The sequence below is a fragment of the Babylonia areolata genome, chromosome 34 (genome assembly GCF_041734735.1).
Source record: "Babylonia areolata isolate BAREFJ2019XMU chromosome 34, ASM4173473v1, whole genome shotgun sequence".
NCBI lineage: Eukaryota > Metazoa > Mollusca > Gastropoda > Neogastropoda > Buccinidae > Babylonia > Babylonia areolata.
The window spans coordinates 3,871,086-3,885,638 of NC_134909.1; the positions used below are offsets into that span (position 1 = coordinate 3,871,086).

Below are 14,553 nucleotides of genomic sequence, written 5' to 3' on the forward strand. Positions count from 1 at the left end.
CCTCAAGGCCAGGCACGTTGAGTCACGCTGCTGGTCAGACTTGTGTATAGCGGGTGTTCATTTCCTTCATTTCCCTCAAGGCCAGGCACGTTGAGTCACGCTGCTGGTCAGACTTGTGTATAGCGGGTGTGGTGCGGCTTGTACGGTTTTGTCCGAACGTCGTTAACTGCGCCTCCTTGATAACTGAACTGAACTGCACTGGTGGTGGTAGTTATAGCTGTAGGATTAAGAGCAGCGTTCTTCACTTCTTGAGGTTGGTGGTAGTGGTGGTGGTGCGTAGTAGTAGTAGCAGCAGCAGCAATAGCAGCAGCAGCAGTAGCAGTAGTAGTAGTGGTAGCATTCGCCATCCTAGATGTACAGTGTGAGTGCTGTGGTCGTGATGATGTTAGTTGTTGTTGATGTTGTTGTTGTAATTTTCGCCACCCTAGATTACAGCAGTAGCAGTTGTTGCAGGAGTTGTCGTTGTCGTTGTTGTTGTCGTTGTCGTTGTCGTTGTTGTCGTTGCTGTCGTCAGTTTTGCCGGCCTGGATGTACAGTGTCAGGAACAGTAGAAGTCGACGTTGTCTTCAAGTTGACGTCTTTCCACTTGAAGTGGTATCAAGTCAACAGATTAAGGATCCCATATCCTTTAACGGCCATCGGGGTGGTGCATTAATTATATGTCCTCCGTGTCTCGGGCTCGGCATGGGAAGGCGGGGCCCAGTCCTCTCCTTCCGCCCTTATAACCTTCATCAAACGAAGTCAGGTACGCTTTCACACCCAGTACCAGGCTGGAGTGAGGGAAATCTGAGTAAAGTGCTTTTCCCAAGGACACAGCACCGTACTGAAACAGGCTTCGAAACTTATTCACTGGGGAACACCAAATCAGAAGTCCAACAGCTGACTCATTCTGCCTTGGTATCTCCTTGTAATCCCGAAGGGCCTTTAGGGTGTGTGTGTGTGTGTGTGTATATATATATATATATATATATATATATATATATATATATATATATATATTTAGAGAGAGAGAGACGCTTGACACATTAATGTCATTGGCCATGAGGTCCTTATGACATGGGTGAATGCATCAATATACTTTCAATCTGTAACAAACTGTAATGTTAAACGAATGAAATGGTGAAAGCAAATAATGAAAGAAAATAAAGTCCCTACTTTGAAGAAACATGAGAGTAACCAACAGTCCACCCAGCACACAATAACTTCGTTCATTCATTTGTCAGTGCACCATGCAACGTATTCCAACACTGGCTACAGAAGAAAACTGTTAAACCTATCTGACCAAGTAGTTATCCTTGTGCTTTTTGCCTAATCTTCATAGCTATTGATACAAATTTTGCCAACGCGATTATCACCTCGTGATCTTTTGATGTTAACATTCTTAAGATATCCCTGATTAGTTACTGCACCTTGGTGTGTCAGTGTGCAAAGACCTGGTTAGTTGCTGCACCTTGTTGTGTCAGTGTGCAAAGACCTGGTTAGTTACTGTACCTTGTTGTGTCAGTGTGCAAAGACCTGGTCAGTTAATGCACCTTGTTGTGTCAGTGTGCAAAGACCTGGTCAGTTACTGCACCTTGTTGTGTCAGTGTGCAAAGACCTGGTTAGTTACTGTACCTTGTTGTGTCAGTGTGCAAAGACCTGATCAGTTAATGCACCTTGTTGTGTCAGTGTGCAAAGACCTGGTCATTTACTGGATCTTGTTGTGTCAGTGTGCAAAGACCTGGTCAGTTACTGCACCTTGTTGTGTCAGTGTGCAAAGACCTGATCAGTTACTGGATCTTGTTGTGTCAGTGTGCAAAGACCTGGTCAGTTACTGCACCTTGTTGTGTCAGTGTGCAAAGACCTGGTCAATTACTGCACCTTGTTGTGTCAGTGTGCAAAGACCTGGTCAGTTACTGCACCTTGTTGTGTCAGTGTGCAAAGACCTGGTCAGTTACTGGATCTTGTTGTGTCAGTGTGCAAAGACCTGGTCAGTTACTGCACCTTGTTGTGTCAGTGTGCAAAGACCTGGTCAGTTACTGCACCTTGTTGTGTCAGTGTGCAAAGACCTGGTCAGTTACTGGATCTTGTTGTGTCAGTGTGCAAAGACCTGGTCAGTTACTGGATCTTGTTGTGTCAGTGTGCAAAGACCTGGTCAGTTACTGGATCTTGTTGTGTCAGTGTGCAAAGACCTGGTCATTTACTGCACCTTGTTGTGTCAGTGTGCAAAGACCTGGTCAATTACTGCACCTTGTTGTGTCAGTGTGCAAAGACCTGGTCAGTTACTGCACCTTGTTGTGTCAGTGTGCAAAGACCTTGTCAATTACTGCACCTTGTTGTGTCAGTGTGCAAAGACCTTGTCAATTACTGCACCTTGTTGTGTCAGTGTGCAAAGACCTGGTCAGTTACTGCACCTTGTTGTGTCAGTGTGCAAAGACCTGATAAGTTACTGCATCTTGTGTCAGTGTGCGGAAAGAGGACTTCGGAAACTACAACTGTAACGTCATCAACGCGTACGGATCAGATAATGTCACCTTGACCTTGGTGGAGAAAAGTGAGTAGTACTGTCTGTGTGTGTTTATGTGTGTTATTGCTGTCATTGTGATTACTATGTTTGTGATTTTTGTATAATGAATACACATATAAGTGGGGACTGGGGTTGGGTGCAAGTACACAAATGTATGAAGACACAAAATGAATAAAAATGGGAACATTTCATTTTCTAGTGGGACTCGATTACACTATGATAGGTTGACATACAGACTGCAGTTGCAACTCGCCATTTCCTGTTGAAGATGCAATGTCAGCCCACAAAAGTATGATATAACATGGCAAAAGTAACACATTTCGTTTCTTCGTCTGTTTCTTCTCTCCTCATTATCATCATCATCATCGCCATTATTATCATGTTGTTGTTGATATTGTTATCATCATCATCAACATGATCATCATCATCATTAATGGATATTCCTAGAGCGTGTACCAGTCGATACACGTTTTAATTCCACACCGCACGGCAGATCATTTGGCAAAGAGACGTACACGTTGATGTGACCATGACCTTTGACCTGTTAATTTACAAAGCGTTCGTGTTCCGGGCAAAACAGCTGACTATGCAGTGTTCAGTGAAAATGGGTGAACAACCCACGTTCTCTAAGCTAGCTGTAAATGCCTCAAGCTGGTGATGCTGACAGCGGTACCCCCTTACCCCACGTCATTGGCGGGGGGAGGGGTGGTGCTCATGTTCAAAGAAACTCCACATCCTCAGACAGTCGATCGAACTAACTCCACACACTCACACAAAGAAGTCAGCTAACTCCACTCACACAAAGCAGCCAGTTAACTCTACACACACAAAGCAGCGAACTAACTCTACACACACAAAGCAGCGAACTAACTCTACACACACAAAGCAGCCAGTTAACTCCACTCACACAAAGCAGTCACACAAAGCAGCCAGTTAACTCCACTCACACAAAGCAGTCACACAAAGCAGCGAACTAACTCTACACACACAAAGCAGCGAACTAACTCTACACACACAAAGCAGCCAGCTAACTCCACTCACACAAAGCAGTCAGCTAACTCCACTCACACAAAGCAGCCAGCTAACTCCACTCACACAAAGCAGTCAGCTAACTCCACTCACACAAAGCAGTCAGCTAACTCCACACACACAAAGCAGTCACACAAAGCAGTCAGCTAACTCCACTCACACAAAGCAGTCAGCTAACTCCACTCACACAAAGCAGCCAGCTAACTCCACTCACACAAAGCAGCCAGCTAACTTCACTCACACAAAGCAGTCACACAAAGCAGTCAGCTAACTTCACTCACACAAAGCAGTCAGCTAACTCCACTCACACAAAGCAGCGAACTAACTTCACTCACACAAAGCAGTCAGCTAACTCCACTCACACAAAGCAGCGAACTAACTTCACTCACACAAAGCAGTCAGCTAACTTCACTCACACAAAGCAGTCAGCTAACTCCACTCACACAAAGCAGCGAACTAACTTCACTCACACAAAGCAGTCAGCTAACTTCACTCACACAAAGCAGTCAGCTAACTTCACTCACACAAAGCAGTCAGCTAACTCCACTCACACAAAGCAGCGAACTAACTCCACACACACAAAGCAGCCAGCTAACTTCACTCACACAAAGCAGTCAGCTAACTTCACTCACACAAAGCAGCGAACTAACTTCACTCACACAAAGCAGTCAGCTAACTTCACTCACACAAAGCAGTCAGCTAACTCCACTCACACAAAGCAGCGAACTAACTTCACTCACACAAAGCAGTCAGCTAACTTCACTCACACAAAGCAGTCAGCTAACTCCACACACACAAAGCAGTCACACAAAGCAGTCAGCTAACTCCACACACACAAAGCAGTCACACAAAGCAGTCAGCTAACTCCACACACACAAAGCAGCCAGCTAACTCCACACACACAAAGCAGTCACACAAAGCAGCCAGCTAACTTCACTCACACAAAGAAGTCAGCTAACTCCACTCACACAAAGCAGCCAGTTAACTCTACACACACAAAGCAGCGAACTAACTCTACACACACAAAGCAGCGAACTAACTCTACACACACAAAGCAGCCAGCTAACTTCACTCACACAAAGCAGCCAGCTAACTCTACACACACAAAGCAGCGAACTAACTCTACACACACAAAGCAGCCAGCTAACTCTACACACACAAAGCAGCGAACTAACTCTACACACACAAAGCAGCCAGCTAACTCCACACACACAAAGCAGCGAACTAACTCTACACACACAAAGCAGCCAGCTAACTTCACACACACAAAGCAGCCAGTTAACTCTACACACACAAAGCAGCGAACTAACTCTACACACACAAAGCAGCGAACTAACTCTACACACACAAAGCAGCCAGCTAACTTCACACACACAAAGCAGCCAGCTAACTCCACACACACAAAGCAGCCAGCTAACTCTACACACACAAAGCAGCGAACTAACTCTACACACACAAAGCAGCCAGCTAACTTCACTCACACAAAGCAGCGAACTAACTCTACACACACAAAGCAGCCAGCTAACTTCACTCACACAAAGCAGCGAACTAACTCTACACACACAAAGCAGCCAGCTAACTTCACTCACACAAAGCAGCGAACTAACTCCACACACACAAAGCAGTCAGCTAACTCCACACACACAAAGCAGCCAGCTAACTTCACTCACACAAAGCAGCGAACTAACTCTACACACACAAAGCAGCCAGCTAACTTCACTCACACAAAGCAGCGAACTAACTCTACACACACAAAGCAGTCAGCTAACTTCACTCACACAAAGCAGTCAGCTAACTTCACTCACACAAAGCAGCGAACTAACTCTACACACACAAAGCAGTCAGCTAACTTCACTCACACAAAGCAGCGAACTAACTCTACACACACAAAGCAGTCAGCTAACTTCACTCACACAAAGCAGCCAGCTAACTTCACTCACACAAAGCAGCGAACTAACTCTACACACACAAAGCAGCCAGCTAACTTCACTCACACAAAGCACTCACACAAAGCAGTCAGCTAACTTCACTCACACAAAGCAGCCAGCTAACTTCACTCACACAAAGCAGTCAGCTAACTCCACTCACACAAAGCAGTCAGCTAACTCCACTCACACAGACAAAACAAACCTGAAAGTGCAGCACAAGACAAGACAAGGCAAGACAGCGCATGAAAATGTTACATATTTCTTGTAACTGATACAAATATAAATTACATCTGGTATTGTGCTCTTTTTTTTTCTTCTAACAATGGCCACACTAACACACACACACACGCACGCACGCACGCACGCACGCACACACACACACACACACACACACATACACACACACACAAACCACTAACAACAAAATTAAGCATGTTGTCCCAGGGAGATGCACCTAATCAATATAGTTGGATCAAGACATTCATCCTGATTTCCAGAAGTATGGTGAGGAGGGTGAGCAATGGGTTGTTGTGTGGTGTGTTGTCAGCTGTCCCGCCCCTGCCCTACATCATAGGGGGCGTGGTTGGGGGCGTGGCTGTTCTCTTCATCATCGCTGTGGCCTGTGTCCTCTATCAGCGATACAAGAGGGAGGACGCTGGGAGTATCGTGGGTCAGTTGTGTGTGTGTGTGTGTGTGTGTGTGCTTGTGCCTGTGTCTGTGTCTGTGTCTGTATCTGTGTGTGTGTGTGCGTATATATGTGTGTGGTGTATTTGTGTGTGTGTTGGCGCGTGTCTATGTGTGTGTGTGTGTGTGTGTGCGCGCGCGCGCGTGTGTGTGTTGTTGTTGTTGTTTGTATGTGTTAGTGCGCATTCTTCTTCTTTTTCTTCTTAGAGTTGTTGAGAACTTTACGGACATCAGCGGAGATAGTACAACACAACACAATACAATGCAGTTCAGCACGATCAAATGCAGTACAACACAATACATTGCAGTACAACACAATACAATGCAGTACAACACGATACAATGCAGTACAACACGATACAATGCAGTACAACACAATACAATGCAGTACAACACAATACATTGCAGTACAACACAATACATTGCAGTACAACTTACAGTACAACACAATACAATGCAGTACAACTTACAGTACAACACAATACAATGCAGTACAACTTACAGTACAACACAATACAATGCAGTACAACTTACAGTACAACACAATACAATGCAGTACAACACAATACATTGCAGTACAACACAATACAATGCAGTACAACACAATACATTGCAGTACAACACAATACATTGCAGTACAACTTACAGTACAACACAATACAATGCAGTACAACACGATACATTGCAGTACAACACAATACAATGCAGTACAACACAATACAATGCAGTACAACACAATACAATGCAGTACAACTTACAGTACAACACAATACATTGCAGTACAACACAATACAATGCAGTACAACTTACAGTACAACACAATACAATGCAGTACAACACGATACAATGCAGTACAACTTACAGTACAACACAATACAATGCAGTACAACACTGTACAATATTCAGTGCAGTTTTAATACAATCCAGGCAAAACAATAAAATGTAATGCCATACATACAATACACTACATATAGCACAATGCGAGACAGTGTAAGACAATTACAATTTATATATAAAGATACAATTAAAGCAAATACAGTGCAATACAATGCAATACAACACAGCATAACACAAGACAATATAGCACAAAAAACAATACAATACAATACACCACAATACAGCACAACACAACACAACATACTATACAACTCCACCACACCACACACACACCACACCACACACCACACCACACCACACACCACACCACACCACACACAACACCACGCCACACCACACACCACACCACACCACACACCACACCACACCACACCATACCACATGCACACCACACCACACCACACCACACACCACACCACACACCACACCACACCAACCCACACCACACCACACCATACCACACCACACCACGCCACCACACCACACCACACCAACAACACCACACCAACAACACCACACACCACCCTACACCACACCACACCACACTACACTACACTACACTACACTACACCACACCACACCACACCACACCACACCACACCACACCACACTACCCTACACTACACCACACACCACCCTACACCACACCACACCACACCACACTACACTACACCACACCACACCACACCACACCACACCACACCACACTACCCTACACTACACTACACTACACCACACACCACCCTACACCACACCACACCACACCACACTACACCACACCACACCACACCACACCACACCACACCACACTACACCACACTACACCACACCACACTACACCACACCGCACCACACCACAGCCCCACAAGCCATGACGTCCTGCCGCAGGGTCCACCACAGACACAGACAGCAGCGGGGACAAGAAACGGAAGGACGCTGACTCACCGTCCACTCTGATGGACCAGTGGAGGCAGGACTACAACAAGCCCAAGGACTTCTACAGACACTCCGCCGACTACGATGAACTCAACTATAAGGTCAGACTGCATGTCGCTGTTGCTTCTATCCGTCTGTGTATCTGTGTGTGACTATCTTTCTTTCCCCCTCCCTCTCTCTCTCTCTCTTGCTCTCCCCCCCTCTCTTTCTGTCTCCCTCTTTCTCTCTCTCTCCCCCGTCTCTATCTCTTTCTCTCTCACTGTCTCTCATTGTCTGTCTCTCTTTCTCTCTCTGTGCCTGTCTCTGATTCTCTCTCTCTGTCTCTCATTGTCTGTCTCTCTTTCTCTCTCTGTGCCTGTCTCTGATTCTCTCTCTCTGTCTCCCTGTGTCTGTGTCTATATACCTGTTTCTATTTGTCTTTATGTCTGTCTGTTTGTCTGTCTCTCTTTCTGTCTGCCTCTCTCAATTCCTGTCTCTGTCCCTCTGTCTGTATATCTATCTGTCTCTGTCTGTCTGTCTTTCTATCTCTGTCTCTCTCTCTCTCTCTCTCCCTCTCCCAAGCTGTATATTTCTGTATGCGTGTGTGTGTGCGCGCGCGCGTGTGCGTGCGTGCACGTGTGTGTGTCTGTGCGTGTATATGTGTGAGTCTGTACGTTTGCTTGTGTGTGTGTGTGTGTGCGCGCGCGCGCGCTCGTGTGAGTGAAGCGGCTACGGGGCTGTTTCCGTGTGTATTAGTGTGCGCTATTGACGTGTGTGCGTGTAAGTAGGTAAATGTGTATGTTCATACACGCGTGTGTATGTGTATGTGTGTGTGTGTGTATGTGTGTGTGTGTGTATGTGCGTGTGTGTGTGTGTGTGTGTGTGTGTGTGTGTGTGTGTGTGTGGCAGGACCACACGGGCAACAACAACGCCTACGGGTGCCTGGAGCCCAGTGACCCCTACAGGGACAGCTTTCCTGCCGGGGATTACTCCCGTGCCCTGTCTCCTCTGGACAGGTGGGGCTGTGGGCCGCTCACCTGGGCTGAAGTCTGCTGTGCTGTAGTGTGCTGTGTGGTGCTCTGCTCTTGTCTAGCAGTGTAGTGTGGTGTAGTATTGTGCTGTGCCATTGTCTTGTAGTGCTGTGTTGTGCTGTTGTCTTGTAGTGTAGTGTGGTGTTGTGCTGTTGTCTTGTAGTGTAGTGTTGTGCTGTTGTCTTGTAGGGTAGTGTAGTGTTGTGCTGTTGTCTTGTAGTGTGGTGTTGTGCTGTTGTCTTGTAGGGTAGTGTAGTGCTGTTGTCTTGTAGGGTAGTGTAGTGTTGTGCTGTTGTCTTGTAGTGTTGTGTTGTGTTGTGCTGTTGTCTTGTAGGGTAGTGTAGTGCTGTTGTCTTGTAGGGTAGTGTAGTGTTGTGCTGTTGTCTTGTAGTGTTGTGTTGTGTTGTGCTGTTGTCTTGTAGGGTAGTGTAGTGCTGTTGTCTTGTAGGGTAGTGTAGTGTTGTGCTGTTGTCTTGTAGTGTTGTGTTGTGTTGTGCTGTTGTCTTGTAGGGTAGTGTAGTGCTGTTGTCTTGTAGGGTAGTGTAGTGTTGTGCTGTTGTCTTGTAGTGTTGTGTTGTGTTGTGCTGTTGTCTTGTAGTTTAGTGTAGTGTAGTGTTGTGTTGTGCTTTTGTATTGTAGTGTAGTGTGGTGTGGTGCTGTGCTGTTGACTTGTAGTGTAGTGTGGTGTGGTGGTGTGCTGTTGTCCTGTAGTGTAGTGTGGTGTGGTGTTGTGCTGTTGTCCTGTAGTGTAGTGTGGTGTGGTGCTGTGCTGTTGACTTGTAGTGTAGTGTGGTGTGGTGTTGTGCTGTTGTCCTGTAGTGTAGTGTGGTGTGGTGTTGTGCTGTTGTCCTGTAGTGTAGTGTGGTGTGGTGTTGTGCTGTTGTCCTGTAGTGTAGTGTGGTGTGGTGTTGTGCTGTTGTCCTGTAGTGTAGTGTGGTGTGGTGGTGTGCTGTTGTCCTGTAGTGTAGTGTGGTGTGGTGTTGTGCTGTTGTCCTGTAGTGTAGTGTGGTGTGGTGTTGTGCTGTTGTCCTGTAGTGTAGTGTGGTGTGGTGTTGTGCTGTTGTCCTGTAGTGTAGTGTGGTGTGGTGGTGTGCTGTTGTCCTGTAGTGTAGTGTGGTGTGGTGCTGTGCTGTTGACTTGTAGTATAGTGTGGTGTGGTGGTGTGCTGTTGTCCTGTAGTGTAGTGTAGTGTGGTGTGGTGCTGTGCTGTTGACTTGTAGTGTAGTGTGGTGTGGTGCTGTGCTGTTGTCCTGTAGTGTAGTGTGGTGTGGTGGTGTGCTGTTGTCCTGTAGTGTAGTGTGGTGTGGTGGTGTGCTGTTTTGTAGTCTAGTGTGGTGTTGTGTTGTGCTGTAGTCTTGTAGTCAAGTGTGGTGTTGTGTTGTGCTGTTGCCTTGTAGTCAAGTGTGGTGTTGTGTTGTGCTGTTGTCTTGTAGTCTAGTGTGGTGTTGTGTTGTGCTGTTGTCTTGTAGTGTAGTGTAGTGCAGTGCAGTGCAGTGTAGTGCAATGTAGTGTTGTGCAATATAGTGTTGTGCAGTGTAGTGTAGTGTAGTGCAATGTAGTGTTGTGTAGTGTAGTGCGATGTAGTGTTGTGCAGTGTAGTGTAGTGTAGTGCAATGTAGTGTTGTGTCGTGTAGTGCAATGTAGTGTTGTGCAGTGTAGTGCAATGTAGTGTTGTGCAGTGTAGTGTAGTGTAGTGTAGTGTAGTGTAGTGCAATGTAGTGTAGTGTAGTGTAGTGTAGTGCAATGTAGTGTTGTGCAGTGTAGTGCAGTGTAGTGTAGTGTAGTGCAATGTAGTGTTGTGCAGTGCAGTGTAGTGTGGTGTTGTGTAGTGCAGTGTAGTGTGGTGTTGTGTAGTGCAGTGTAGTGTAGTGTTGTGTAGTGTAGTGTCGTGCAGTGCAGTGTAGTGTAGTGTGGTGTTGTGTAGTGTAGTGTCGTGCAGTGCAGTGTAGTGTTGTGCAGTGTAGTGTAGTGTAGTGTTGTGCAGTGTTGTGTTGTGTAGTGTAGTGTAGTGTCGTGCAGTGCAGTGTAGTGTGGTGTTGTGTAGTGTAGTGTCGTGCAGTGCAGTGTAGTGTGGTGTTGTGTAGTGCAGTGCAGTGTAGTGTGGTGTTGTGTAGTGTCGTGCAGTGCAGTGTAGTGTGGTGTTGTGCAGTGTAGTGTAGTGCAGTGTGGTGTTGTGCAGTGTAGTGTAGTGCAGTGTAGTGTTGTGCAGTGTAGTGTCGTGCAGTGCAGTGCAGTGCAGTGCAGTGCAGTGCAGTGCAGTGCAGTGTAGTGTAGTGTGGTGTTGTGTAGTGCAGTGTAGTGTAGTGTAGTGTAGTGTCGTGCAGTGTTGTGCTGTGTTGTGTAGTGTATTGTAGTGCAGTGTAGTGTAGTGTAGTGTTGTGCAGTGCTGTGCTGTGCTGTGTAGTGTATTGTAGTGCAGTGTAGTGTTGTGTTTTTGTTTTGTACTATAGTGCAGTACATTGTATCGCACTGTTTTGTATTGTGTTGTGTTGAATCGCATTGGCGTGTATTATAGTGCATTGTATTGTAGTGAAGTGTAGTGCATTGAAGTGTACTGCTGTGTAGTGTAGTGCATTGTGTAGTAGTGTAGTATAGTGTAGTTCATTGGAGTGCATTATATATATATATATATATATATATATATATATGTGTGTGTGTGTGTTTTATCTTCAGTTTAACGTCTATTCACTGTAAGTGTTTTTAGACGGAAAGGAGTAAAGAAGTGGATAAAGGAAAGGGAATGCATGTGTATATTAGTGTAAAAAGTATACATGTTATGTATCAGAGGAAAAGTATATTATAAGAAAAAAGCCTAAAGAGATTGTGGTGTGTATTGAATGAGGTGTCATGGGAAGGAGAATATGTATATGCATATCAACAAGTATTAACCTACAACAATGTAAATATAAATAACATTAATTATAACACATCAAAGGAGGATACCAACTGGACTGGAGTTTAAAATTTCTGAAAACATTCTAAGCAATGAATAATCATTCAAAATCTTTTCAGTGGCTAATGAAATATTGGAAGAAAAGTCATCAACTACATCTGCAGGAATAAAATTAATGTCTTATGCTCGGACAATGTGTGTGTGTGTGTGTGTGTGTGTGTGTGTGAGTGTGAGTGCGTGTGTGTGTGTGTGTGCGTGCGTGTGTGTGTGTGTGTGTGTGTGTGCATGTGTGTGTGTGTGCTGCAGGTACGAGGCTGTGTACGGGCCCCCAGGATTCAACATGAGCAGCTTCAGGGGCCGAGAACAGCCCGACAGACTGGACACCAACCCCGCCAAACTGGCCACTGACGTCTAGCCCTCCTTCCCCTTCCTCATCATCGCCTCCACCAGTTGTCATCATCACCATCCTCGTCGTCTTCGTCGCCGTCATCATCATCGTCGTACTGCTTTGCCATCCTCCTGGTCTTTCTGCCCCCCTCCCTGTTCCTTACAACTGCTCTCACTTGCTGCATCCACACCCCGCCTGTGTCGTCCCTCAGGACAGGGGCCAGTGCCGTCAGCTGGGCTGGGGGAGGTGTGTGTGACAGTGCTCTGACTGATGGACAACCTCCCACCTTTCTGGATGTTGCTTCTGGAGTGAGTCTCACACACACACACACACACACACACACACACACATGCTAATATGAAGTGTATGTGAAAAGTAAACAACAACAACAAAAACAGTAACAACAACAACTGGGACTTCATACTTTGTAAGGAGGAGGGGGAATGAGCAGAAAGCAGTGATGACAACGGAACAACAACATCATCAACCACATCATCATCATGCTATCTTTAACAACAACAACCACACCATCATCATCTACAACAATAATATCACTTTTTTCGGGATACAGCAACAACAACGACTGTTTATTTTGTCAAGGGGGGTGGGGGGACGAGGAGAGGAGTATTGATGTGAGACAGGAACACAGAGTGATGGTACCGTGTTTGGACAAGGAAGGACGGTGTTCTCTTGGACACGACACGTGTTTGGACAAGGAAGGGTGTTCTCTTGGACACGACACGTGTTTGGACAAGGAAGGGTGTTCTCTTGGACACGACACGTGTTTGGACAAGGAAGGACGGTGTTCTCTTGGACACGACACGTGTTTGGACAAGGAAGGGTGTTCTCTTGGACACGACACGTGTTTGGAGTGTTGGACACGACACGTGTTTGGACAAGGAAGGGCGGTGTTCTCTTGGACACGACACGTGTTTGGACAAGGAAGGACGGTGTTGGACATGACACGTGTTTGGACAAGGAAGGACGGTGTTGGACACGACACGTGTTTGGACAAGGAAGGGTGGTGTTCTCTTGGACACGACACGTGTTTGGACAAGGAAGGACGGTGTTGGACATGACACGTGTTTGGACAAGGAAGGACGGTGTTGGACACGACACGTGTTTGGACAAGGTAGGACGGTGTTGGACATGACACGTGTTTGGACAAGGAAGGGTGGTGTTCTCTTGGACACGACACGTGTTTGGACAAGGAAGGACGGTGTTGGACATGACACGTGTTTGGACAAGGAAGGGTGGTGTTCTCTTGGACACGACACGTGTTTGGACAAGGAAGGACGGTGTTGGACACGACACGTGTTTGGACAAGGAAGGACGGTGTTGGACACGACACGTGTTTGGACAAGGAAGGGCGGTGTTCTCTTGGACACGACATGTGCTGTAGTCCAAAGACGAACCGAAACTGAAACGACTGACTGCAGAATTGATTAAAGGAAGGAATCACCCAGTAGTGTTGAACAGAATTTGGGAGGGGGAACAGCAACCAACCAGCCAACCACACACAGAAACCTGGGTTCTTAATGGGAAGTCATTCTTCTTTGTCAAAGCTGCGGATTAAAAAAAAAATATTCCTTGCTTGCAAAAATGGACAAATACATGGCAATGAAGTAGAGAGGAAACGACCATTGTTACAGTGAAGGGAGTGCTTTTGTCTGGTGTAACCTTTAGAGAAACTCAGTTGTTGGTCTTTTAGCTTTCTGAGGATGGCGAGGATGAGGGGTGGGCGTGTTTCAGTCACCCCGGAATGGTAGGTACGGAGAGAGTGATTTGATTGGAGGGCCTTCCCCCACGCCGCTCAGTTACCATTGCAACGTCAGGGGCCACAATGACCGTCACTACATCATACCTGTCATCAGTGACGTCATCCGTGAATGGTAGAACCAATCACACATCACTGGAATCAACATCACTTCAACAGAATCATCCTGACATTAACACAGAGAGACTGAGAGAGGGTGGGTGTGAAACATCGGGTGGACACAGTCACCATGGCGACACGTGGACACCAGTCCTGTTCCTGTTCCTCGGTCAGCAGTGGTGACGTTCAGCTCACATCTCGGGCCAGCTTTAGTCCTTCCCTCACATGCTGTGTGTGATGAGTTCACCTGGTGTGTGTGAAAACCAGTGATGAGTTCACCTGGTGTGTATGAAAACCAGTGATGAGTTCACCTGGTGTGTGTGAAAACCAGACAGTGATGAGAAGTTCACCTGGTGTGTGTGAAAACCAGACAGTGATGAGAAGTTCACCTGGTGTGTGTGAAAAC

General features: G+C 46.3%; 1 protein-coding gene across 1 annotated transcript in view; it reads left to right on the top strand.

Annotated features, from left to right (window-relative positions):
- The window catches only part of LOC143277685 (kin of IRRE-like protein 1), a 207,850-nt gene extending 194,965 nt beyond the window's left edge, over positions 1 to 12,885 (top strand). Inside the window, exons 13-17 of the mRNA XM_076582601.1 lie at positions 2,445 to 2,533; positions 6,011 to 6,133; positions 7,933 to 8,081; positions 8,869 to 8,975; positions 12,190 to 12,885. Of these exons, the coding sequence (XP_076438716.1) occupies positions 2,445 to 2,533; positions 6,011 to 6,133; positions 7,933 to 8,081; positions 8,869 to 8,975; positions 12,190 to 12,298 (577 nt within the window). The 3' untranslated portion in view covers positions 12,299 to 12,885. The remainder of the gene's footprint in view (positions 1 to 2,444; positions 2,534 to 6,010; positions 6,134 to 7,932; positions 8,082 to 8,868; positions 8,976 to 12,189) is intronic.
- The last annotated feature ends 1,668 nt before the right edge of the window (positions 12,886 to 14,553 follow it).